We start from the raw sequence: 24,740 nt of genomic DNA, 5'->3' as shown, positions 1-24,740 counted from the left end.
TCAAATCACTTTATTAGGGATGTGAGCGACCTTGCGCCATTCTTTTCCTTTTTTATTTTGCAACTGTTTCTCCAACAGTGGACATCTGATGATCTTTAGAGTAGAAATGGAGGCAGGAAACCCATCTTTTGGCAAGAACTTCAGATTATGACAATCATAGATCTCCATCGTCTTCAAAGACGTGAGGTGTTGAAGGCCCAAGTTGTCCAAAGATATCATATTTGGAATTTCACCGATGGTAAGATGGATCAGAGTAGAAATGGAGTCGAACAATCTCTCTTCTGGCATGAACTTAAGCCTTGGGAGGTTACAGATATACAAGTCTTCAAGAACGGTGAGGTGTTGAAGGCCCTTCTTGTCTAGAGATGTCATATTTGAAAATCTAGAGATGGCAAGACGGGTCATAGTCATGGGCAGCAACGCCGGCTCTGGAAAAGACTCCACATCTTCGCATTTGCCATGGATTGACAATTTTTTAAGAGAGTGGAGTTTTTGCAGACCCCATGTCGTTCGACAGGCAACAATTATGTCACAATCTTCGATGAAAATCGATTTTAAATTGGTAGGCAAGTCCCCTTCACCAAATGATTGCAGCATTGGACACTTGCTGATAGATAGTGACTCAAGAGATGGAAGGAGTAGGTGCATCTTGTCAGGCAACGTCCTTAAACTCCCACAATCACCTATCTCAAATGTTTTCAGTTTTTGGGCACGCAATCCTCCATCTGGAAATGATACGAAATTAGGGCAATTCTTGATTCTTATAATCGAGGCGGCTAAATCACTATCATGTTGTTCTGAATCAGTAAGAGACTCCAGATTCTCACATCCCTCGATGGTGAAAACATCGATATCTGCGATTAAGTTTATGGGAAAGCACCTAAGAGAATCACAACTATTTTTCAAGTACAACAGTTTGAGGGATGAATAGTTGAAGTGCACTGGGAATTCTAACTTCTTACAGTGTGAGATCTTAAGAGTTTCTAATGTGGAGGGTAGACCATCATCGGAAAGTAACATGAGCGAGCAACAACCATCGATTTCCAATTCTTGAAGAGGACTGCTGGAATCCATCACTCCCTCTGGTAGGGACTGTAATGCATCAGATCCTTTAAGTACTAGTTTTCGCAATCCAGATGACAATTCATTTAATAGAACCTTATTACAATTTGTTAACTCCAATTGACGTAGAGTAGGAGACCTTGGGAGTGAGGCCTCCAGCTGCGAACATTCAACAATCATAAGTCTGGCTAAAGAAGGAAGATGGATGGGCAACCCTCCTGTTAGCTTGGGGCACTTAATAATATAAAGCTCTTCAAGATGAGGAAAAGCTTCACCTTCATTTTCAGAATCAAAACATAACCACTTTACCCAATCTGGCATGTCTTCAAACTTTAGAACTTTCAAGGCTTCGAATGGCTTAAACGTAGAAGAATCGCTACCATAGAACTCCATACCCACTCTAGCAATTCCATGAAACCCAATGATGTAGAGGCTCTCGAGAGCGTGTAGTTGTCCAAATGATGGCAAGATGTGGCAATATTTACAATTGTAGAGATTAATAGATTCTATCTTAGAGAACGAATGATGAGCGATCCAATTCGGAAAGCTCTTACCACCATAATTGTCGATATTGAGACTTTTCAAGTTTGTATGGGGTCGGAGATTCTCCAATACAGTTATTTGATCACTGTCTGAAATATTGCTACTTGTAGCGTCCCATCTCAGCCTGAAGCCCTCAAGGTGCTTCTTATCCTTCAAGCTTGCATCCAAAGCATAGACAGGAGATTTGACATTTTGGAGGTTCTCAATAGAGAGATTCCCCCCAATATATTCAAGCTTCCCCAACTCCCCAATATTGCTTGATCCGCAATGTTTGTTGACAACAAATATATCCAAAGTCTGTAGACATTTTAGTCTACCCAGTTGTAACGGCATCTCTGTTATGGCACTTCCATTTAAAAAAAGATGACGCAAACTAACGAGTTTATGCATATCTCTAGGCAATGCAGTAAGATACAGACAATTCTGTAATCCCAATGTTTGCAAATTGCACAATTTACATATAGAATCAGGTAGTTTTCTAATTCGTGTTAAAGAGAGATCCAAATATCGTAGATGTCTAATTTTGCCAATTGAATCAGGCAACTCAGTAAAATTTATATTCCCTACAAATCATGTGGGAGTGTTCCATTCCGAAAAGCAAAAATTATTGGGAGAAAAGTGCGCAACCCCTTGGCCTTGTAAAGTGCCTCTAACGTCTTTGGGATGTTTTCAACAATTGATAAGTGACGAGTCTTGTTCGTAACTTGGAGCGAATTGCCACCCTCCAATCTAAAGGTAAATTGCCCAGATACAAATCTTGCTAAGTCGTTGACAAGATCATGCATTCCGAATCTTGAACCAAACATTCCAAAATCTAGATCAAACACAGGACTTGATTGTTTAAATAATAACGATCTCGATTCCAGATCAGAGAAGTAATCATGACCGACTTGCTCCATTGTTTTGTCTTTAGATTTTTTCAAGAAACCTTCTGCCATCCACAATAGGACTAATTTCTTTTTTGTGAAAAATTCATCTTTTGGAAATATCGAACAATAAGCAAAGCATCGCTTTAAATGTGAGGGCAAATATTTATAACTTAATCTTAGAGCAGGAATAATTTCAGTCGACATGTCCCACACCTCGCTCTTTAATATTTTATTCCAATCATCAGCATCTACTTTAGACCACAAGAGAGCTCCAATTGTCTTGACTGCTAAAGGCAGACCTTTGCATTTTTCCACGATCTGTCTTCCAATTGCTTCTAGCTCTGGATGGATACTGCCACGAAACGCATGTCTTACAAAAAGTGACCAACATTCTTTTTCTGGTAATGCCTTCAGATAGTAAGGTAAAGTAGTTTGCATGACCGATGCTACTCGTTCTTCACGTGTGGTTACCAAAACTCTGCTCCCTTGTGCTCCAAATCTGAAGGGATTACTTAAGACCTCCCAATTAATATAATTATCATTCCAAACATCATCTAAAACAAGTAGAAATTTCTTTCCCGTCAAACTCTCCTTTAGTGTAGTTTGAAGCCAGTTTAAAGTCTTACCATCACCATTAGCGGATGAATCTACTCCCTCTAGAATTGCTTTTGTTACCTTAAAGACGTCAAAGTCATCCGAAACACAAGCCCATGCTTTAAGGTCAAAATGTTCCTTCACGCTCTCGTCATTGTATACAAGCTGAGCAAGGGTGGTCTTGCCGAGCCCTCCCATACCGACAATAGCAATCACAAACAACTTATTGCCACTTACATCATCTGAGAACAAGGAATTAATTATTTTCTCCTTATCATCTTCTCTACCACAAATACCAGATTCTTCAACCAAAGAAGTTGTGGGCAATCTTTCAGATGGATTTCCTTGAACGCCTTCTTTTAGACCCATATTGTTCTTTTGACTTACAAGATACTCCAATCTGTCAAGCACTTGTTTTATCTTTGGTTCTATTTTCTTGACAAATGGTACTTTAAGAGAAGTAGAGATGGCTTTTCGTACCTTGCTTGTAGTGGTATGAAATTCAGCATCCAACTCGCAACGCATGACTTCGGTATCAATCTCATCCAAGGTGTCCTCTGCATCATAGATAGTATCTTTCAACTCATCGAGCCATTCTTTTACGTTGGGATTTACCACTTGCTTTTCCTCTGCATCTTCAAACACAGCATTCACAGACAGCAAAGCTATCTTCAGTTTGTTCAAGAGTGCTTGGTCGAGTTTTTCTCGTCGAAAAAAGTAAACAAATTCACGAGATGTCACCCTTTCAAAAAAAGCTTGGAGGAGTGGGGAGAGAAATATGCCTGCAAGCTCAGCCATGGTTTCTGATTTGTAATGGAAGGAAGCAAAGGAAATGAAGCAAAGTGATAAGAATAGTGGAGAGATAAGATTATGATGAGCTTTTGTTTCAACGCTAGAAGCAAAACTGAAGTAAAGAAATTAATGAGAAATTAATAAAATAAATAAATCAATGAGATCAGGGTGTGTTAGTGGAGGCCAACTCATTCATTCACGTTATTCGCAAATCACTTTACCCAATACAAGCATGTGGCCGACAGTCAACACCCAACGTCATGTTTTGGAGCAAAGGAATCAAACAAAAAAGGGAAAGCAACCAAAGGAAAGACGACATGCAAACAGGTCGAACCATCGTTCAACATGCCATCTACCATTCCATGCAATAATGTCCTTTGCTTTTTTAATTCATTCCAAGCTTGACTTCCCATCACGACTTGACGAATATTAAACTCACACGACGTCCCTGCAGAATGGGCTGTTAGGCTTGCTTGGTTTTTTTCACAACGCAAAAAGATGCTTTTTCACGACGAATGAGTATTTCCTGAAAATAGTGGGACGAAATGCAATAAGTTTGTCTTTCACGACCACTAGCAACGTTGCCGCAAAAACATTGGTCACAAAAACTTCACATGTTGGGAGATCTTTAGTGACAACGTAAAATTTTTCCCTCATCTGGTCCTATTTACTCTCAGTAACATGTTAAAATTTCTTACATCGCTTGGATTTCTTCCTCAGTCAGTAGCAGAGAGAAAAGAAATGGAAACAAAATAATTTTTCATTTTTTTTTACTTTTCACCTATATATGTCCTCTTTAATTCTCGATTTTGTGTCAGTTATTTCTTTTTTTATTATTAACTCTAGATTTTTCTACTTGTCATTGGTTTGAATACTGAGAAAATCAAAGAAAGTTTGTGAATACCTATAAAGAAAACCAAAGGAAATAACTATATAAAAAAAAAAAATCAAAGTTTGTATATGAAATGCTTATCCAAAATCTTAGTTTCGCAACTTCAATTCCTTTTTGTAACACACATTTTCTTGACATCCAAACATCTTCTTCGCATGCCATTTTATACAACATTTTTCATATTGTTAAATTTAAGTTTAACCTTACGTTTGTTTTTGAGAGGAACCTTTTCTATATCAACATTGCGCAGATCAAATAATCAGAAGATGTGTGCCTGAAGAAGAGATGGAGAGCTACTCAGACGCTACCACTCTTTGGAAGCGGGCGGCACGGCCATTTTGGTGGAGCAAAATAACAGCAAAAGTTTTACAATGCAGCTTTTATTAGCCGACTATTTTTAAAAACTCTTTTAATTTTGTTCCTTTATGTGATCATTGTCAAAGGATTGACAACATTTTTAGGAAACATGAGATGTCTTGTGACGCCCCAAACCCGGGTGGCTTGGAGAATTACTACCTGTCACTCATAAACATGTCTCCCAACACATCCAAAGGATAATCTCCAACAACTTCATAAATGAAAATCAATCTCAAATCTTCTCATTAATCTCATTATAAACTCCACACAATCTTTAATGCAATAATAATAAATCAAAGGGGTCCATAACTTCCCGATAGTCATAACAAACCAACTAAATATTTCATAAATCTTACTAAACTCAAGACATAAATAAAACCCAAAGATATTAAAACTAAGAACACCAGAAGTCCTTCTTCTACCAACATCTCCTCAGCTTTAGACACAAAGAGCATTCTAATCCAGGTCCTCATTTGGACTCACCACATCATCTGAAAAATATTATAATGGTAGGGGGTGAGTCATCAACAACTCAGTAAGCAGAAATCATATGCTAGCGTGCAAACATGAGCATTTATCAAGGAGAGTATGCAGAACAAAATATTTTTCCAGAGTTATCATGCAGAACAGAACATATTTTCAAAATAACAGAGCGATGGTTTTAAAACAAGTAAAACCCATGGTACTTTGGCATAACATAAACTGAGTATCATCATCAAATCAAAACAGAGCATCAAACAGAGCAGAGACCATGTTTCACCCCCGTGGTAGGGTTGTGCTAACCCCGGTGGCCAAACCAGGCAGAGACAGAGGTGAAATCTTTCCTTTATTCTTCTCGGAGCCCCGAGTGTGCACACAGGAAAGACCACAATAAAACCACTTTGTTTCCAAAGTGGGTGCACTCAGAGACAGAGAAGTTGGTACCAACCCAAACAGAGCAGAGCATAACAGAGCAGAGCAGAGCAAAGCAGAGACAGAGTCAGATACAAAAAACCAGTACACCATGCCAAAGGTTTTCAAATGTTATATCAAAATAATACAGAGTACCGAAACAGAATCAGACAGTTTACCGACACTGAACACAAAAGTCAGAACATCTTTCTAAATAAATGTACAACTTTTCATATTCTCAATATCGCTCATTTTTCAGATTTCAGAAACCACATGACAGAATTTAGCTCATGTCTACACAATGCATGCCAGAACATATTTTTCCCTTTTTCGTACAGATTTCATGAGTATGCAGATGAGTGACCGAGGTTGATCTTTATTTTCACAAGTTCCCAACACAACACAAAATATGCAAAGTTTTCAGAAAATCAACCTCAGTCTTATTAACTTGTATAAAACCTAGCATAGGAACCCCGCTTACCTGACTCCTGCAGCGTATTATCTATGACTTGAATACGATCTCTATCCGTCTCGCCACCTATTCATAAGATAATATAAACTAAATATTAAAGTCCAACAATACACAATTGGTCTTAAACAACTCAAGAACTCAAACTCTAGACCATAATTCAACGAGTTTAATCAAACTTAACTAGCCAAATAACAATCCAGACAGCCCACACTTCGACCCAAAATATTCTATACTAAACTCAGTACGTTGGCTATAAGTGGAGACTGATTCGGAACTGAAAAAGTGTTTGCTGAAAGTTGGCTCGACAGTTGGCTCGAGCCAAGTTCGCTCGACAGTCCGCTCGAGCGAAGGCAAGTCAGAGAGGTTCGCTCGAGTATCGCTCGACACTCCGCTCGAGCTAAAACAAGACAGAGAGGTTCGCTCGAGTCTCGCTCGACACTCCGCTCGAGCGAATGCAAGACAGAGAGGTTCGCTCGAGTCTCGCTCGACACTCCGCTCGAGCGAATGCTCATTTGGCTGTTCGCTCGAATCGCGCTCGACAGTCTGCTTGAGCGAAGTACGCAGATTTTGCCAACAAAACCAGTTTACACTACACAAAGCACTTTTCTTTCCATTCCCAACTCCATAACATAAAGTATAAACTAACACTTCCAAATATTTTCTCCACCACCAGTCCAACAATTCCACTACAATGAAACTTCAAATAATCCAAACCTAGGACAAAACACCAACCCGAAATACTCACCACGCAACAACCAGAAAACCCACAAAAACTACTCAAACTCACAGCCAAAACAGATATTGCATCAAAAAGAAGATAAACCAAACCCAAAACTAAGAAGCAGAAATCGCACGGTTACAGAAGGAGAAACCGATACTTGGATGAGAAAGAAACCCTTACCAATCGAAAATGGAGGGGATGCGAATTGATGCCCGTGAGTTGCAGACGGAAACCAAAATGCAGAAATGGAGGAAAAACAGAGTATAGCAGACGGCAACACTCGGGAAACCAGAAGCAACGCAGCAACAGAAATCCACGTGAGGAGGTCTAGGGCATGGGATTCGGAAACTCAAACTAATGCCAGTAACCAGAAACAAAGATGAAATCGAAAAGAGAAGAGGGAGACGTGGGAGATGTGGGAGACGTGGGAGACGAGAGAGAGTTGCTGGAGAAACTTAAATAATAACTGAAAATGCGAAGAGAAAGGGAGAAAGTGACGGAGATGGAGGAAGAGAACTACTAACCTCCCTAAAACGACGCCGCTTGGTGGTCTCACTAAGCACTGAAATGGCTGGGCCATTTCCACGCACGGTTCCAAGCCACTTTGACAAAGAAACTGGGCCTTACATGTCTTTAAACAATATTTTAGTGATTGAATTATTTGATGTGTAGGGTATAGATTTCATGGGTCATTTTCCATCCTCATATTCTAATAAATTTATTCTGGTGGCTGTAGATTATGTCTCCAAATAGGTGGAAGTGGTCGCCTTGCCAACCAATGATGCGAGGGTCGTGGTGAATTTCTTGCGGAAGAACATATTTTCCTGATTTGGCACTCCGAGGGCCATAATCAGTTCAGTGATGGCGGAAAACATTTTTGCAATCGCCAATTTGAAATGCTTCTAACTAAGTATGGAGTTACCCATCATGTGGTGACACCATACCATCCTCAAACGAGCGGCTAGGTCGAGGTGTCTAATCGGGAGCTAAAGTGCATACTGGAAAAGATCGTGAGTGTCTCTCGGACAGACTGGGCGAGAAAGTTAGATGATGCGCTATGGGCCGATCAGGATATCACCTTATCGGCACGTTTATGGAAGAGCCTGCCATCTAGCCATGGAGATAGAACACAGAGCCTATTGGGCGATGAGGACACAGAACTTTGATTTATAAGCGGCTGGCGAGAAGAGAATACTGTAGATCAACGAGATGGATGAGTTCCGCAATGATGCTTATGAGAATGCTCTGATTTACAAAGATAAAACTAAACGATAGCACGATAAGAATATTCTGAGAAGGGAATTCGAAGTTGGGTAGAAAGTTTTATTATTTAACTCAAGACTTCGACTCTTCCTGGGAAAGTTGCGCTCTCGGTGGTCGGGACCGTTTGTGGTAATCCATGTCTTCCCCTATGGGGCTATTGAAGTCCATCACGAGACAAAAGACACATTTCAAGTAAATGGACAGAGACTAAAACTCTATATGGATGGAGACTTTAACTCGGAAGAGTGCTCCATCGATCTCGCCATTAATAAATGCTAAGTAGACAATATCTAGCTACAGACTCTAAATAAAGCACTTTTGGGAGGCAACCCAAGTTTTTATTTATTTATTTATTTTTATTTTTACTTATTATTATTCCTTTTCTTTCATTTTGCAAGAACGAAGAGGCGAGGAGATCTCCAAAGAGTACATGGCTGCACCTTCAAGGAAAATATTCAAATGACAAAATTGGACAAAATCAGGAGAAATGATATTATTTTCTAAAAAAAAAATAATAAAAACAATAATAAAAATAATAATGATGATGATAAAAACAATATGGTTTGATGAATAAAAAGTCTATAATAAAAATATGATTGAAATTGATTATCATTTTTAGGAAAAATTCTCATTGCTTAATTCTAATTAGGGGTGGGCTTCGACTCCGACGGAGTCGGAGTTGTCATTTCCGACCTCCGACTCCGACAAAAGTCGGAGTCGAATTTCACCTCCGACTCCGACTCCGAACGCAGTCGGAGTATGATTCTGATCGGAGGTCGGAGCTCCGACCTCCGATCGGAACTCCGACTGAAGTTCGGAGGGAGTTCCGAACGGAGGTCGGAGCTCCGACTCCGAACAAAATTTCCGAACTCAATTTCGGAAATTTTGTTCTTTTTTTTATTATTATTTAAATTTTATTGTTCAATTTCGTTTCAGATAGTGAGCAACATATATATTTTTTTTAAAAGTGAACGATCTACAAATATTTGGTTTATTCAAGAGTTTTCAATAATTTAAATATTCGTTCTGATTTTGTTACTGAATTTTGATTATATCTTTAATTTGTTTTATGTCCGCCTGGAATTTAGCATTAAAAGTGCTCATGACTCATGAGTTGAAAATTACATAAATTTAAAATTTTATAAAAAAGAATGATGGTACGAATTTCTATAATTTGATTAATTTCAGTTGGATAATAAATTCTAAACGTTTGAGAGAGGATGGATAAGTACTAATAGAAATTATAGAATAAAGAGTACTTATCTCACGTCTTTGCTCGGGATATAACTACATAAATATAACTATATAAATAGTTTAAAAAGTAAATAACATGTATGATGTAGCCATAAGTTATAACAGTCTCATTTATAACGTAATAACAATATGACTCAATCTTGAAATATAACTACATAAAAATTAAACACGGATTTCACTCAAATACTTTTTGTTCCATTGGTCATGCCTGAAATGAAGATAGAAAGTAGCAATCAATAGATGAAAAAAAATTGATAATAAAAAATTGAATACGGTAAAAGAATAATTTGATTCTTACCAAGAAAGGAGGTTGTCTCAACTCCATCCCAACTCTCAAGTAGCGTCCGTTCCAGACTCTCAATCATCAGTAATTATGTTAGGGTTCACAATTAGATCTATAAAATCAAAAAAAGTAGAAGTTAGAAACATTAAAAATAATTAAATCATCATTTAAAAGCATATAAACTTACCCGATTCAAGCCTATAGCTCTCGGCATCAACGCCAACGGTATCTAGTCCAATAGGCGTTTCACGTATCCAATTCTGTGTGCAAACGAGGGCCTCCACGATTGACGGTGACAATGAACTCCGATAAGCATCCAACACGCGACCTCCAGTGCTAAATGCCGACTCTGAGGCAACCGTAGTGACAGGAATGGCTAGCACATCTCGGGCCACACGGGAAAGGACTGGATACTTGGTGGAATTAACTTTCCACCAAGTTAATAACTGAAATACATCACTAGGTACCTCGACAGCTTCCATAAAATATCGTTCAACCTCATATATACAATGCATAATATTCCTTGTTGACATGAGTTGATGATACTGTTGTATAATACGATTGCCTCTAACCCCTACAGATGGGTCAGTATCACCTGAGGAAACTGTCAATCCTGTCGGCCTCGAATGTGAGGAGCTACCAACTGCGGATGAAGGCTGAGCACTAGTACTGTAGTGATGATATAAGTCATCAACATCATTTTTTAACAATTTAATAAACTCTGCAGCCTTCACTGCCCCGAGGACGGAATTTATCCAAAATTCTAGAACGGCCAACTTAACTCGGGGGTCAAGGATCACAGCCACAAATAGCAATCTATTTATCTTCTCAATATTCTCCAAATATTTATCATATTTGATCTTCATCCTCGTAGCCATAGCATATAACAATCCAGCAGAGTCAGTACAACTATTTTCCAACTGGAAGTGAAGCTCTGAGAGCTCGCTGAAAAATGAGTTCGCAGTCATATATTTGGATCCAGATAGCCGCATGGTTATCTCATAAAAAGTTCTTAAAAATTCAACAAAATAACTCACACTGGTCCAATCATGTGCGTCCGGCACACCGAGCCCCTGTCCTGCTGGCTCTAACAAAGCATACCTCATGGATCTCGCTACTCTGCTCTCCCCCTCATGGATCTCGCTCAAGCACCTGAAATTAGGCGATGCCAGGGACAAAGTCCAACATGGGTATGCAGAGTAGCTCCAGGTGTTTTTTTCTTCTTCTTCTAAATATGTACCTAATATTGGTGTTTGATTGCGAAGCATGGTTTGAGTCAATTATTTAGAATATTGCTCAAAAAACAACAATTAAATTTTCCAATTCAAATCTAGTAAAGTTTAGGATGTCTTTGATTCCGTAATTTTGTTCCAATTCAAATCCAGTAGATTTTCCTGCTTGCTCTTTCTCTCCAATTTTCTCGGAAACAGGGCAACACGGCGACAACTTTTTAGTTTTCAATGTTATATTAAACCTCAAGACAAATAACTACTTTTTCAACCTAGTCTCACACGAACCAGGAGTGTAAGACGGATAATGTTAGGTTCCATTAATACATAGAGATAACCAACACAAAATAGCATGCTAAACTCAACTCCTCAAAAATAGAGATTAGCATTTCTGTCTTGGTTTTCTAGCAAACAATGAACTCAATCCGGCTGGTCTAGTTCAAGGATCGGTGAAATTCGTTATTCTTGCAGAGGTCAATGAAGCTCCTGTTGATTTTTATCCTCCCCTGCTTTGGTGCCGTTAGTGCCTAAAAAGTTTGGTGGTATGTCTCAGGAGCTACAGAGCTTCCCTATTATGGTAACATCTACCTCAGTGACACTATTTTATGCACATTGGAGCTGTGTTCATGGCTTTATCAGACGTCAATTTATGCACATTTCTGTCTTGGGATTTGTTTTGTAATGAATCTACGGGCCACTTAGGTACATACACTTTCACTTGTATCTTGAGATATTGTGATCAATGAATGCATGCATGGCAAAATATACACCAGCTAGTTGACATGCACTTGTTAGTTAAATATCGATCTTTTCTATTATCTACTAGAATCTGCACATGCTGCAATGTGTTCAGATATTGATGAGTGCAAAATGGGGAAACCCTGCAATGGATCAGCAAAATGCACCATAATTGTTGGAGTTTCGCATTTACTTGTCCCCGTGGCTACGAAGGCGATGGGAAGATGCATACCTTGGTGATATTTGTTATTGGTTTTTAGATCATTTGTAATTCTGGTTTTGTGCTTCTCACTTGTGCAAATATGTTTTTTTAGCAAGAACATCAAAGTGTGGATGTGTTATATTTTTTAATTTATTCTGTTCTTGTGCTTCTTCTTTTTTTTTAATTTTTTTGGAAAGCCTTTTCCGGCGAGTAAAATTCGACGGAAATAATTTATTTGCTAGAAATAATTATTTGTGGCGATCTAACAATTAACCACTGGAAATATATTATAGCAACGATAATTTAAAATCGCTGGAAAAAATTTTGAGTCATTTGCGGCGATTTATTAACCTTTTGCGGCAATTGACTTTTTTCAATAATTTAATGGTAAATCGAAGCGCTATTTCTGTCGATTTTTGGGATAATTACGACGGATTAAAATCGTCAGGAATAATAACTTTTTGCGACAATTTTTGTCTATTGCTGAAATTGATCAAAAATGACACTTTTATTTCGTCGAAAATACAGTGATTTAAAAATAGTCGCAAATGATTAAATGCAGCGATTATTTGGAGTATTTGTGACGATTTTGAGGGCTGAAAAATGCCTTATTTTTTGTAGTAAATTGTAGATTATTTCTCCCAACAAAGTGGTATCAAAGTTCAGGTTTACCAACAGTCTTAGGCTCAACAATCCGTGGGAGAAAAAGGTTGTTGCTGCTCCAACCCAGGGCTCGATGTGTGAGGAAGAGATTATTTGAGTTGTCCCACATCGGTTGTAGAAGGGAGCTGGCAGTCAGTTTATAAGAGTAAGGAAAATTCTCACCTCTTGAAATAGTTTTTGGGGTTGAGAGAGGTCGAAGACCACCGAACAATTAATCTTCAGTCAAAAGAAAAAGAAAATGATGAAAATACAGCATCATATACGATAAGAAACCATAAAAATATGAACTTATAGTAAACACAATTCATAAATAAATGGGATAACAAAAGTATTGAACATTCTAATTACTTGAATAAATAACTCTAAGACACTAAAAACAGAACTAAGCCGTGATTAACAGCCATAATCAAGCGACATTATTGGACTTTAAATTAAGTTTGAATTGAACTCTTCTTCTCAGACTTTGGATTTTGACTCCCACTTTCTCCGTCGAATGCTTTCCCAACACCCACCATTTAGACTTTGATTTTCTATCTATCTCTCTGTGTAGGAGATTATGATACGATTTAGACAGTGAGCAGAGAAGATATAAGTTAAGACAAAAATTAAAAATTAAATAAAATATTATTAGAATATTTTTTTAATATTATTATTATTTTGATATTTAAAAAAATTAAATTATTTATTATATTTTGTGTGGAAATTTAAGAAAGTTGTAATGATAAAATAAAATGAGATGAAATACTTTTTGTATCAAACGAGGCCATAATGTTCATCTGAAAAATAAGACTCCTGTCTGATTTTCTTTTGATTGTTTAATGGAAACCTGATCTCTTCAACTGAAATCTGAGGATAAAAATATAAATAATTTTTAAATATAACAATAAATGAAAACCAGAAAAATAAACTGAGAATGAGATTGTTCCAAAATTTTATAATATAACATTTTAATGAGAATCAGATCACATTAATTTGTAGATTTATTTTTATGAGATCTTTTTTGTGATTATAGTACTTCTTTTTATAAAACGTGAAGTCACACATCTCATATTCAAAGTGCAGACATATTTTAAGTCATCCACCTCAACATATCCTGCATGCTTCCAAACCTACGAAAAAAAAAACATAGAGAAGATTATAATGACATCAAAATTCAAATTAATATCAGAAGATTTTTATAAATGAAAAGGCCACAGTAGATTGCCAGATATAGTAACCATCAAGGATAAGTGCATTCAGATTAAATAAAATTTTGATGAAAAAATATCAAATTAAATAAGAATGAGGAGGTGGAAGAGCAGAATCTGCATTCAGATTTCTTGCCACTTGCTTAATCCGAGATCTTTTCAGGGGAGTAGCCAGTTAGATCTCTTAGGATTTCGATTTTGTAGATATTTTCTAATTAGAAGGACTTACCGATCAGGCTTTTCCTGGCATAGACATCTAATTTGCAGTTTAAGAGAGTTGCTATTCTTTGCAGAAATTTCCTCAATGTCAAGATTTTGTAGGTTAAGGTTGCCCGCTGCTTGTGTTTGAGTCTGAAGCACCACCTGCTTTCAAATAAATTTTGTTGTGAAATTCTGAACATGATGACCATCCTCTTTTAGAAATTACACATAAATTCTTCTTTCATAATAAAAATCACACAGGAATTCTCTAACGAGCAAACATCAGCAAATAGAGTTGCATATTTGCTCATTCATTGATATATATGCTATGGCCAGTATTGCAGAGCAATGTTCATTGTTAGTAATTTTCCTTTTAGTAAGATGATTTGGTTTGAAGAATATGACACCAGATAATGAGGATTGATAGTGAAACTGAGATCTATTGAAAGAAACCTGCAGACCAAATGAGAGAGATACTCATAAGTTTTAAGCAAACCTAAAATAAAAATATTGAATTATATTGATAAATGGTTGGGAAAGAAAATACCTAACTTTGAAAGGTGAAAATATTGATCTCGGCGATTAACTTTACTAGAAAGCACCTAAGAGAATCACAACTATTTTCCAAGTACAACTCTTTGAGGGATGAATAGTTGAAGTGCACTGGGAATTCTAACTTCTTACAGTTTGAGATCATAAGAGTTTCTAATGTGGAGGGTAGACCATCATCGGAAAGTAACATGAGCGAGCAACAACCATCGATTTCCAATTCTTGAAGAGGACTACTGGAATCCATCATTCCCTCCTGTAGGGACCGTAATGCATCAGATCTTTTAAGTACTAGTTTTTGTAATCCAGATGGCAATTCATTTAACAGAACCTCATTAAAATTTGTTAACTCCAATTGACGTAGAGTAGGAGACCTTGGGAGTGAGGCCTCCAGCTGCGAACATTCAGCAATCACAAGTCTGGCTAAAGAAGGAAGATGGATGGGCATCCCTCCTGTTAGCTTGGGGCACTTTATCAGAATAAGTGACTCCATCACACCTTTAGACATACAGTTGGCAGGCACGTCCTGCACCTCAGCCACAACAACAGAGCAGAATCAATTTACACGTCCATTATAAATCAGTGTACTATCTTCTAGAATAGAACAGTAGAGAAGGTTGTTAGGATTTCTCTCAGGTTATTGTTACCAACAATATTCTTTTATTCCTTTTACATTCATGTATAAATACAATCCAAAGTTATTCAATTAAACGGAGAAGTACATCTATTGTGTGTCTAATTTTAAATATCATTTATACAAACACTAACCTAGAATACGTTATAGCATTTAAATACTATACTATATTAACATCCATTTATCCATTTTAAATGTGTAACAATTAGTATATAGGACTTGGTAGTTTCATTATATACTATAATGTATAACCATATAAGAAATGTATTCATAAACATATTAGAATTTTATAGTTCAATATAAGGTTTATATATTGATTGTAAAAACTTTATTAGATTTAATATTTTATTTTGTAATTTGATATTTTTAATTATTCAATTCATTCAAAAATTATATATAAGAGCACAAACAAAACTTGAGTAATAACTTGACTGCCTGTTAAAAGTACAAATAAATATCGATAAAATACTCAACTCGGCCCGAGCTTGTGTTTGATCAACTCGAAATCTACTCGGCTCGACGAGCGCTCAGCTCGAGTTATTTGAGTCCAGCTCGACTTGATAACTCAAAAGCTTGACTCGGCTAGGATCGATTACAACCCTAGGAGCAATGAAGGTGGCAATTTGGGTTTGGTTTGGATGTCTGGAAGGAGCGTGTCCCACATCGATCGTATTATTTTTTGAATACTGATTTAGAAAGTCGTTAATTAAAATATTGACCTTTCTTAAATTTAAAATTTGCAACTCAAATTAAAAAAAAAAAAAACTGATAAAATAGTACAGTAACTCAATACATATAATATTGTGCGTACGTGTATAACTACATTCGTATTTATATTAATTTGATATATGGTCAGATGAGAGTTGTTGTTGAAATAAATACTTAGATTACTGTACAATGGAAATCGTTTATCTGACTTCATCTGTAGGTTGATCATGATCTTCAAGTTGGTCTATTGCTGGTTGTGAGTGTTTGACGTTTTGAGTAGCGCAAAACTGCAGGGGTGTACGTCATTCATCCAAATGTTTTGAGTTTTCAAATTAATATATCATTTGTACACGCAAATGCGCGTATTGTTTTTGTTAGATATAGGAACATTCATCCAAACAATACTATATATGTCATGCAAGGATATTTTATCTAAAAACTATAGATAATAACTACATTTTGATACCCATGCGTAGTTTTTAAACAACTTCTACCACCACAATCACCACATCCAGTTCCAACGCAACCAGAGGTGCAGCGCACCCACTACAGACCCGCCAATAACCCGCCCCCGCCCGGTCCCAACACAAACCGTCTAATTTTTAAATTTTTGCTCAGCCTTAAGAAAGAACAAAAGAAAATACTACAAACAGGTGGAACCATCGTTCAACATGCCATCTAATTCACACATATATGAAGAAAGGGATGGATGGGCTGACAATCTTGTTAGGGAACTCTTAAGTAGTTCTTTTCCCAAAAGAAAAAAAAAAGTTGAAATCAAATTCCTACTATTTTACAACCATATAAGTAGGTTGAATTGAAATTAGATTGTTAAAAAATGACTTTATTTAGTTATTGAAATTAACTCATTCTTTTTACTTGACTTGTTGACACTAATAGATGATATGTCAAATTACTTGATTGAAAAGTTGACATGTCCTGATTTAATAATATTGATTTATACTCAATGTAAAAGGAAATTAAAAATATGTACTGATCTGTAATTTTTCTTTTTAGAAAGAAATAAAAAAAAAAGAAAAGAAAAAAAGGAAATACAAGAGACTGATCTGGAACCTATAAATATTGCTCAGGAATCACATCATGCCATGGCCCAACCACCATTTTGGAAGAGCCACCCGCAACCGAATGATCTACAAGGAGCCCATAGAGATGCATGTGAGATACAAATACATGCACAACCTAATAAACAAAAGCAAATGTGTTTCACAGCAGATTATATTTTTAAGACACTAAAAGCAGAACTAAGCCGTGACTAACAGCCATAATCAAGCCACATTATTGGACTTTAAATTGAATTTGATCAATTGAACTCTTCTTCTCACAAACTCTGGATTTGACTCTCCCTATCTCCGTCGAATTCTTTCCAACACCTACCTTTTAGACTTTGATTTTCTTTCTATCTGATCTCCACGTGTGAGATGCAATCGTGTTAATCTCTTCAACTGATATCTGACGAGAAAAATACAAATAATTTTTTAATATAACAATAAATGAAAATCAGAAAAATAAACTGAGAATGAGATTGATACTATAGGTTACATCTATTTTATAATAAAAATTGTTTTACAATATCACATTTCACGTCAAACTGAGATTTGTTGAGACGCATGCATGCAACTGAAAGAAACCAACATACAATATAAAACAATAAAAGAATAATGCCTAAATATATAAGTTTCATGCAATGTCATCTATAAAAAACAAAAAGGAAAAGTGTACAAAAATAATAGGTCTTTTTTTTTTTTTTTTTTTTATAAAGAAATCTATTTTTGTAATCAAATTATAATGATAAATGGTTGGGAAAAGAAATACCTTGCTTTGAAAGGTGAATGTAGTTCATATGTTTGGCTTTTAGAAGAAGCCATTCAAATCACTTTATTAGGGATGTGAGCGACCTTGCGCCATTCTTTTCCTTTTTTATTTTGCAACTGTTTCTCCAACAGTGGACATCTGATGATCTTTAGAGTAGAAATGGAGGCAGGAAACCCATCTTTTGGCAAGAACTTCAGATTATGACAATCATAGATCTCCATCGTCTTCAAAGACGTGAGGTGTTGAAGGCCCAAGTTGTCCAAAGATATCATATTTGGAATTTCACCGATGGTAAGATGGATGAGAGTAGAAATGGAGTCGAACAATCTCTCTTCTGGCATGAACTTAAGCCTTGAGAGGTTACAGATATACAAGTCTTCAAGAACGGTGAGGTGTTGAAGGCCCTTCTTGTCTAGAGATGTCATATTTGAAAATCTAGAGATGGCAAGACGGGTCATAGTCATGGGCAGCAACGCCGGCTCTGGAAAAGACTCCACATCTTCGCATTTGCCATGGATTGACAATTTTTTAAGAGAGTGGAGTTTTTGCAGACCCCATGTCGTTCGACAGGCAACAAGTATGTCACAATCTTCGATGAAAATCGATTTTAAATTGGTAGGCAAGTCCCCTTCACCAAATGATTGCAGCATTGGACACTTGCTGATAGATAGTGACTCAAGAGATGGAAGGAGTAGGTGCATCTTGTCAGGCAACGTCCTTAAACTCCCACAATCACCTATCTCAAATGTTTTCAGTTTTTGGGCACGCAATCCTCCATCTGGAAATGATACGAAATTAGGGCAATTCTTGATTCTTATAATCGAGGCGGCTAAATCACTATCATGTTGTTCTGAATCAGTAAGAGACTCCAGATTCTCACATCCCTCGATGGTGAAAACATCGATATCTGCGATTAAGTTTATGGGAAAGCACCTAAGAGAATCACAACTATTTTTCAAGTACAACAGTTTGAGGGATGAATAGTTGAAGTGCACTGGGAATTCTAACTTCTTACAGTCTGAGATCTTAAGAGTTTCTAATGTGGAGGGTAGACCATCATCGGAAAGTAACATGAGCGAGCAACAACCATCGATTTCCAATTCTTGAAGAGGACTGCTAGAATCCATCACTCCCTCTGGTAGGGACTGTAATGCATCAGATCCTTTAAGTACTAGTTTTCGCAATCCAGATGGCAATTCATTTAATAGAACCTCATTACAATTTGTTAACTGCAATTGATGTAGAGTAGGAGACCTTGGGAGTGAGGCCTCCAGCTGCGAACATTCAACAATCTTAAGTTTGGCTAAAGAAGGAAGATGGATGGGCAACCCTCCTGTTAGCTTGGGGCACTTAACAATATGAAGCACTTCAAGACGAGGAAAAGCTTCACCTTCATTTTCAGAATCAAAACATAACCAATTTACCCAATCTGGCATGTCTTCAAACTTTAGAACTTTCAAGGCTTCGAATGGCTTAAACGTAGAAGAATCGCTACCATAGAACTCCATACCCACTCTAGCAATTCCATGAAACCCAATGATGCAGAGGCTCTCAAGAGCGTGTAGTTGTCCAAATGATGGCAAGATGTGGCAATATTTACAATTATAGAGATAAATAGATTCTATCTTAGAGAACTAATGATGAGCGATCCAATTCGGAAAGCTCTTACCACCATAATCGTAGATTCATAGACTTTTCAGGTTTGTATGGGGTCGGAGATTCTCCAATACAGTTATTTGATCACTTTCTGAAATATTGCTACTTGTAGCGTCCCATTTCAGCGTGAAGTCTTCAAGGCGCTTCTTATCCTTCAAGCTTGCATCCAAAGCATCGACAGGAGATTTGACATTTTGGAGGTTCTCAATAGAGAGATTCCCCCTAATATATTCAAGCTTCCCCAACTCCCCAATATTGCTTGATCCGCAATGTTTGTTGACAACAAATATATCCAAAGTCTGTAGACATTTTAGTCTACCCAGTTGTAACGGCATCTCTTGTGATAACCGGGCTTTAGGCCCAGCCCCTTTGAGGTCAGGACGAAGCCCAGCCCGTGAGCTCAAGTGGAAGGACGGACGGCGTCGTTTAGGTGAGTTTCCTCTGCTGCACTGTTTTTCTTCCTCACGTTTTCCCCCTCTACACCTTATTTTCTGCACATCACTCTAACCGTGCGCACCAACCCCCTCTCCATAATCCTAGCAGTTGATCTTCATCTCTTACTACACTCAAGAATCGATTTAGCTCACTTCGGCAGACACTACAACCGGATCCTCTCATCCAATTTTTTCTCTTCTTCTCATCTTCTCCATACCTTCACCGTCCGCTCGACTCAAGGGTTCCGAATTTCAAACGGTTTTCCACTGCAATTTCATTCAGTTTTTGAACAAAACTCGGTAATTTCTTCTTCTATTATGGCTTTTTTTTTTTTTCCTTTATGATTCTTCTTCCTCCTTTCCTCTGTTCTGCCGATTCTTAGTCATGCGGGTCTCTCTCCAATTTCGGTTTCTTTCCCTGTTTTGATCACACGCACACACTCAGATTCTCAAACTTTCCTTGTGTAGGTCATTTTCTCTTTCACTAGAGATTGCTGTGAATATTTTTGGACGTGAATTGTAGTGACCCATTCGAAGCGGTTTGGAGTTTTGGGAATTGTTTGTCTCTTGGGGTAAGTCCTCCGAAGCTTTTGGTAGCTTTTGATTGATAGGTGTGGTTTGTGAATTGTAATAGAGTTACTGTTTTAATGGTGGTTGAGTATGATGGAATTTTTATGTTGAGGAGTATGATTTTTGGATGGATTTGTGAGAATGTTTCGGACTATCATTTGAAACTATTTAGTGTAAATTGATGGGTGTTTTGGAGCTAGTTGTGTAAGATTTTTATGCAAGTCTTCAATTGTTCAATGACTAGAATATGGATGCTTGCACTGAAATTATTTTATTCGAAGGTTGGAAGTGAAGTTTGGTTTTGGGTTTTTAATGCGAATGGATGAAGAGAGTTGTTCGGGTTTAATTATTAGGATAGTTATTGAGTTGTGAAGGGACTGTTTTGATTTATTACTCAATAAATAGCAGTCTACTAGATTGATTATTAATTGTTGGATATATGTTCTTTTGGTTAGGTGGCGTTACTATTAGAGTTCCGGCTCAAGGTGTTGATAATACGAAGAAGTCAGGTAAGCGGGGTTCATATACTAGTTTTGCATAAAATAAATAAAATGAGGTTGACTTTGAGAATAAATGTGTTTATTTTCTTTTGAAAGAGATGATCTGAAAACAACCTCAGATGTTTATTCTGCATATGTATAAATTCTATATAAGAGAAAGTGTTTTTCTGTCATGACTAGTGTAGACATGAGCTAGTTTTGTGCACTTTATTTCTGAACTATGTAAAAGAGCGAATATGAAAATCTAGAAGTTTTGTTATGAACAAATGAGAATATTTTGGTTTATGTTTATCTCGAACATGTGAAATGATCTGAAGCTTTTCAGTATTTTGTTTTGAAATGATGTGTCATCTGAAAACCTTGGCATGGAGTTCTGACTTGGTATATGTGTGTAACCGGATTTTCGATGAAATCCGTTCTGTTTCTGTTAAGGCCCAGCCACGGGTATAATGGTGGTTTATAACCCTACCACGGGGGTGAAACATGGTATACGGCCCAGCCACGGGTGTAATGGTGGTTTATAACCCTACCACGGGGGTGAAACATGGGAAATGGCCCAGCCACGGGTATAATGGTGGTTTATAACCCTACCACGGGGGTTAAACATGGTATTGTCCCGAAGTGATGCTAAGAGATGATTTAATTATAATATTTCAGTTTGGAAATGCCAACGGATGTTCTTTTTGGAATAAGTTTAGTTTTCTGAAAATTTCACTCTAAAGTTTTTGTACAAGCTTTGTTTGTTTTTTTTTTTTGCATTCTGAAAGTAAATGTTTTGTTCGGCTTATTAAATGTTATAAATGCTCATGTTTACATGCTAGTATATGCTCTCTGCTTGCTGAGTTGTTGATAACTCACCCCCCTTATCTCCATAATATTTCAGATGACATTGAAGGTTCAACTGGAGATCAGTATTAGAGTCTATGGAGAAGATTAGCATTGAATTGTTGTTGGGTATCTCATGATATTAGTGTTGGTGTTGGATATTAGTTATCTTTCTTAAGTTTACTTCAATGGATTTAGACGATTTGTGGAGACTATGTTAATGTTTTATTATTTCTAATTGTTATTTGAGACATGAAGAAGAGTTGATTTTATTTGGGTTATTGGATTGAATATTGGATAAATGAGTTTATTTGATTTATTTATTTGAAGTTTTACGTTCGATTTGGAGGGTTGAAAAATAGATATATTCTTGAATTTGGAAGTACTCTAGCCTTGTTAGAGCTGATTATCAGGTTTTATGAGTTAACTCTCCAGACCCTCGGGATCGGGGCGTTACATCTCTGTTATGGCACTTCCATTTAAAAAAAGATGACGCAAACTAACGAGTTTATGCATATCTCTGGGAAATGCAGTAAGATACAGACAATTCCGTAATCTCAATGTTTGCAAATTGCACAATTTACATATAGAATCAGGTAGTTTTCTAATTGATGTTTCAGAGAGATCCAAATATCGTAGATGTCTAATTTTGCCAATTGAATCAGGCAACTCAGTTAAATTTCTATTCCTTACTAAGGAAAGCACTCGTAAGAATCTCAACATGGGCAACGAATCATGTGGGAGTGTTCCATTCCAAAAAGCAGAATTTATTGGGAGAAAAGTGCGCAACCCCTTGGCCTTGTAAAGTGCCTCTAACGTCTTTGGGATGTTTTCAACAATTGATAAGTGACGAGTCTTGTTCGTAACTTGGAGCGAATTGCCACCCTCCAATCTAAAGGTAAATTGCCCAGATACAAATCTTGCTAAGTCGTTGACAAGATCATGCATTCCGAAGCTTGAAACAAACGTTCCAAAATCTAGATCAAACACAGGACTTGATTGTTTAAATAATAACGATCTCGATTCCAGATCAGAGAAGTAATCATGACCGACTTGCTCCATTGTTTTGTCTTTAGATTTTTTCAAGAAACCTTCTGCCATCCACAATAGGACTAATTTCTTTTTTGTGAAAAATTCATCTTTTGGAAATATCGAACAATAAGCAAAGCATCGCTTTAAATGTGAGGGCAAATATTTATAACTTAATCTTAGAGCAGGAATAATTTCAGTCGACATGTCCCACACCTCGCTCTTTAATATTTTATTCCAATCATCAGCATCTACTTTAGACCACAAGAGAGCTCCAATTGTCTTGACTGCTAAAGGCAGACCTTTGCATTTTTCCACGATCTGTCTTCCAATTGCTTCTAGCTCTGGATGGATACTGCCACGAAACGCATGTCTTACAAAAAGTGACCAACATTCTTTTTCTGGTAATGCCTTCAGATAGTAAGGTAAAGTAGTTTGCATGACCGATGCTACTCGTTCTTCACGTGTGGTTACCAAAACTCTGCTCCCTTGTGCTCCAAATCTGAAGGGATTACTTAAGACCTCCCAATTAATATAATTATCATTCCAAACATCATCTAAAACAAGTAGAAATTTCTTTCCCGTCAAACTCTCCTTTAGTGTAGTTTGAAGCCAGTTTAAAGTCTTACCATCACCATTAGCGGATGAATCTACTCCCTCTAGAATTGCTTTTGTTACCTTAAAGACGTCAAAGTCATCCGAAACACAAGCCCATGCTTTAAGGTCAAAATGTTCCTTCACGCTCTCGTCATTGTATACAAGCTGAGCAAGGGTGGTCTTGCCGAGCCCTCCCATACCGACAATAGCAATCACAAACAACTTATTGCCACTTACATCATCTGAGAACAAGGAATTAATTATTTTCTCCTTATCATCTTCTCTACCACAAATACCAGATTCTTCAACCAAAGAAGTTGTGGGCAATCTTTCAGATGGATTTCCTTGAACGCCTTCTTTTAGACCCATATTGTTCTTTTGACTTACAAGATACTCCAATCTGTCAAGCACTTGTTTTATCTTTGGTTCTATTTTCTTGACAAATGGTACTTTAAGAGAAGTAGAGATGGCTTTTCGTACCTTGCTTGTAGTGGTATGAAATTCAGCATCCAACTCGCAACGCATGACTTCGGTATCAATCTCATCCAAGGTGTCCTCTGCATCATAGATAGTATCTTTCAACTCATCGAGCCATTCTTTTACGTTGGGATTTACCACTTGCTTTTCCTCTGCATCTTCAAACACAGCATTCACAGACAGCAAAGCTATCTTCAGTTTGTTCAAGAGTGCTTGGTCGAGTTTTTCTCGTCGAAAAAAGTAAACAAATTCACGAGATGTCACCCTTTCAAAAAACGCTTGGAGGAGTGGGGAGAGAAATATGCCTGCAAGCTCAGCCATGGTTTCTGATTTGTAATGGAAGGAAGCAAAGGAAATGAAGCAAAGTGATAAGAATAGTGGAGAGATAAGATTATGATGAGCTTTTGTTTCAACGCTAGAAGCAAAACTGAAGTAAAGAAATTAATGAGAAATTAATAAAATAAATAAATCAATGAGATCAGGGTGTGTTAGTGGAGGCCAACTCATTCATTCACGTTATTCGCAAATCACTTTACCCAATACAAGCATGTGGCCGACAGTCAACACCCAACGTCATGTTTTGGAGCAAAGGAATCAAACAAAAAAGGGAAAGCAACCAAAGGAAAGACGACATGCAAACAGGTCGAACCATCGTTCAACATGCCATCTACCATTCCATGCAATAATGTCCTTTGCTTTTTTAATTCATTCCAAG

At 37.2% G+C, this 24,740-nt stretch overlaps 1 protein-coding gene and 1 long non-coding RNA gene across 2 annotated transcripts; both read right to left on the bottom strand.

Annotated features, from left to right (window-relative positions):
• Positions 1 to 24,568, bottom strand: LOC121240806 (putative disease resistance RPP13-like protein 1). The gene is made up of 2 exons (XM_041138336.1): positions 22,536 to 24,568; positions 1 to 2,092 (listed from the first exon to the last, which is right to left on the bottom strand). Exons 1-2 carry the CDS (start codon positions 24,344 to 24,346, stop codon positions 1 to 3), a joined length of 3,903 nt encoding a protein of 1,300 aa, XP_040994270.1. The 5' UTR covers positions 24,347 to 24,568.
• Positions 17,358 to 17,754, bottom strand: LOC121240987. The gene is made up of 2 exons (XR_005935614.1): positions 17,708 to 17,754; positions 17,358 to 17,561 (listed from the first exon to the last, which is right to left on the bottom strand). It is a non-coding gene; the product is annotated as an uncharacterized LOC121240987 (long non-coding RNA).
• Positions 24,569 to 24,740: the final 172 nt, after the last annotated feature.

The sequence above is a fragment of the Juglans microcarpa x Juglans regia genome, chromosome 7S, assembly GCF_004785595.1.
Source record: "Juglans microcarpa x Juglans regia isolate MS1-56 chromosome 7S, Jm3101_v1.0, whole genome shotgun sequence".
Classification (NCBI taxonomy): domain Eukaryota; kingdom Viridiplantae; phylum Streptophyta; class Magnoliopsida; order Fagales; family Juglandaceae; genus Juglans; species Juglans microcarpa x Juglans regia.
This window is presented reverse-complemented; position numbering and strand designations above follow the sequence as displayed.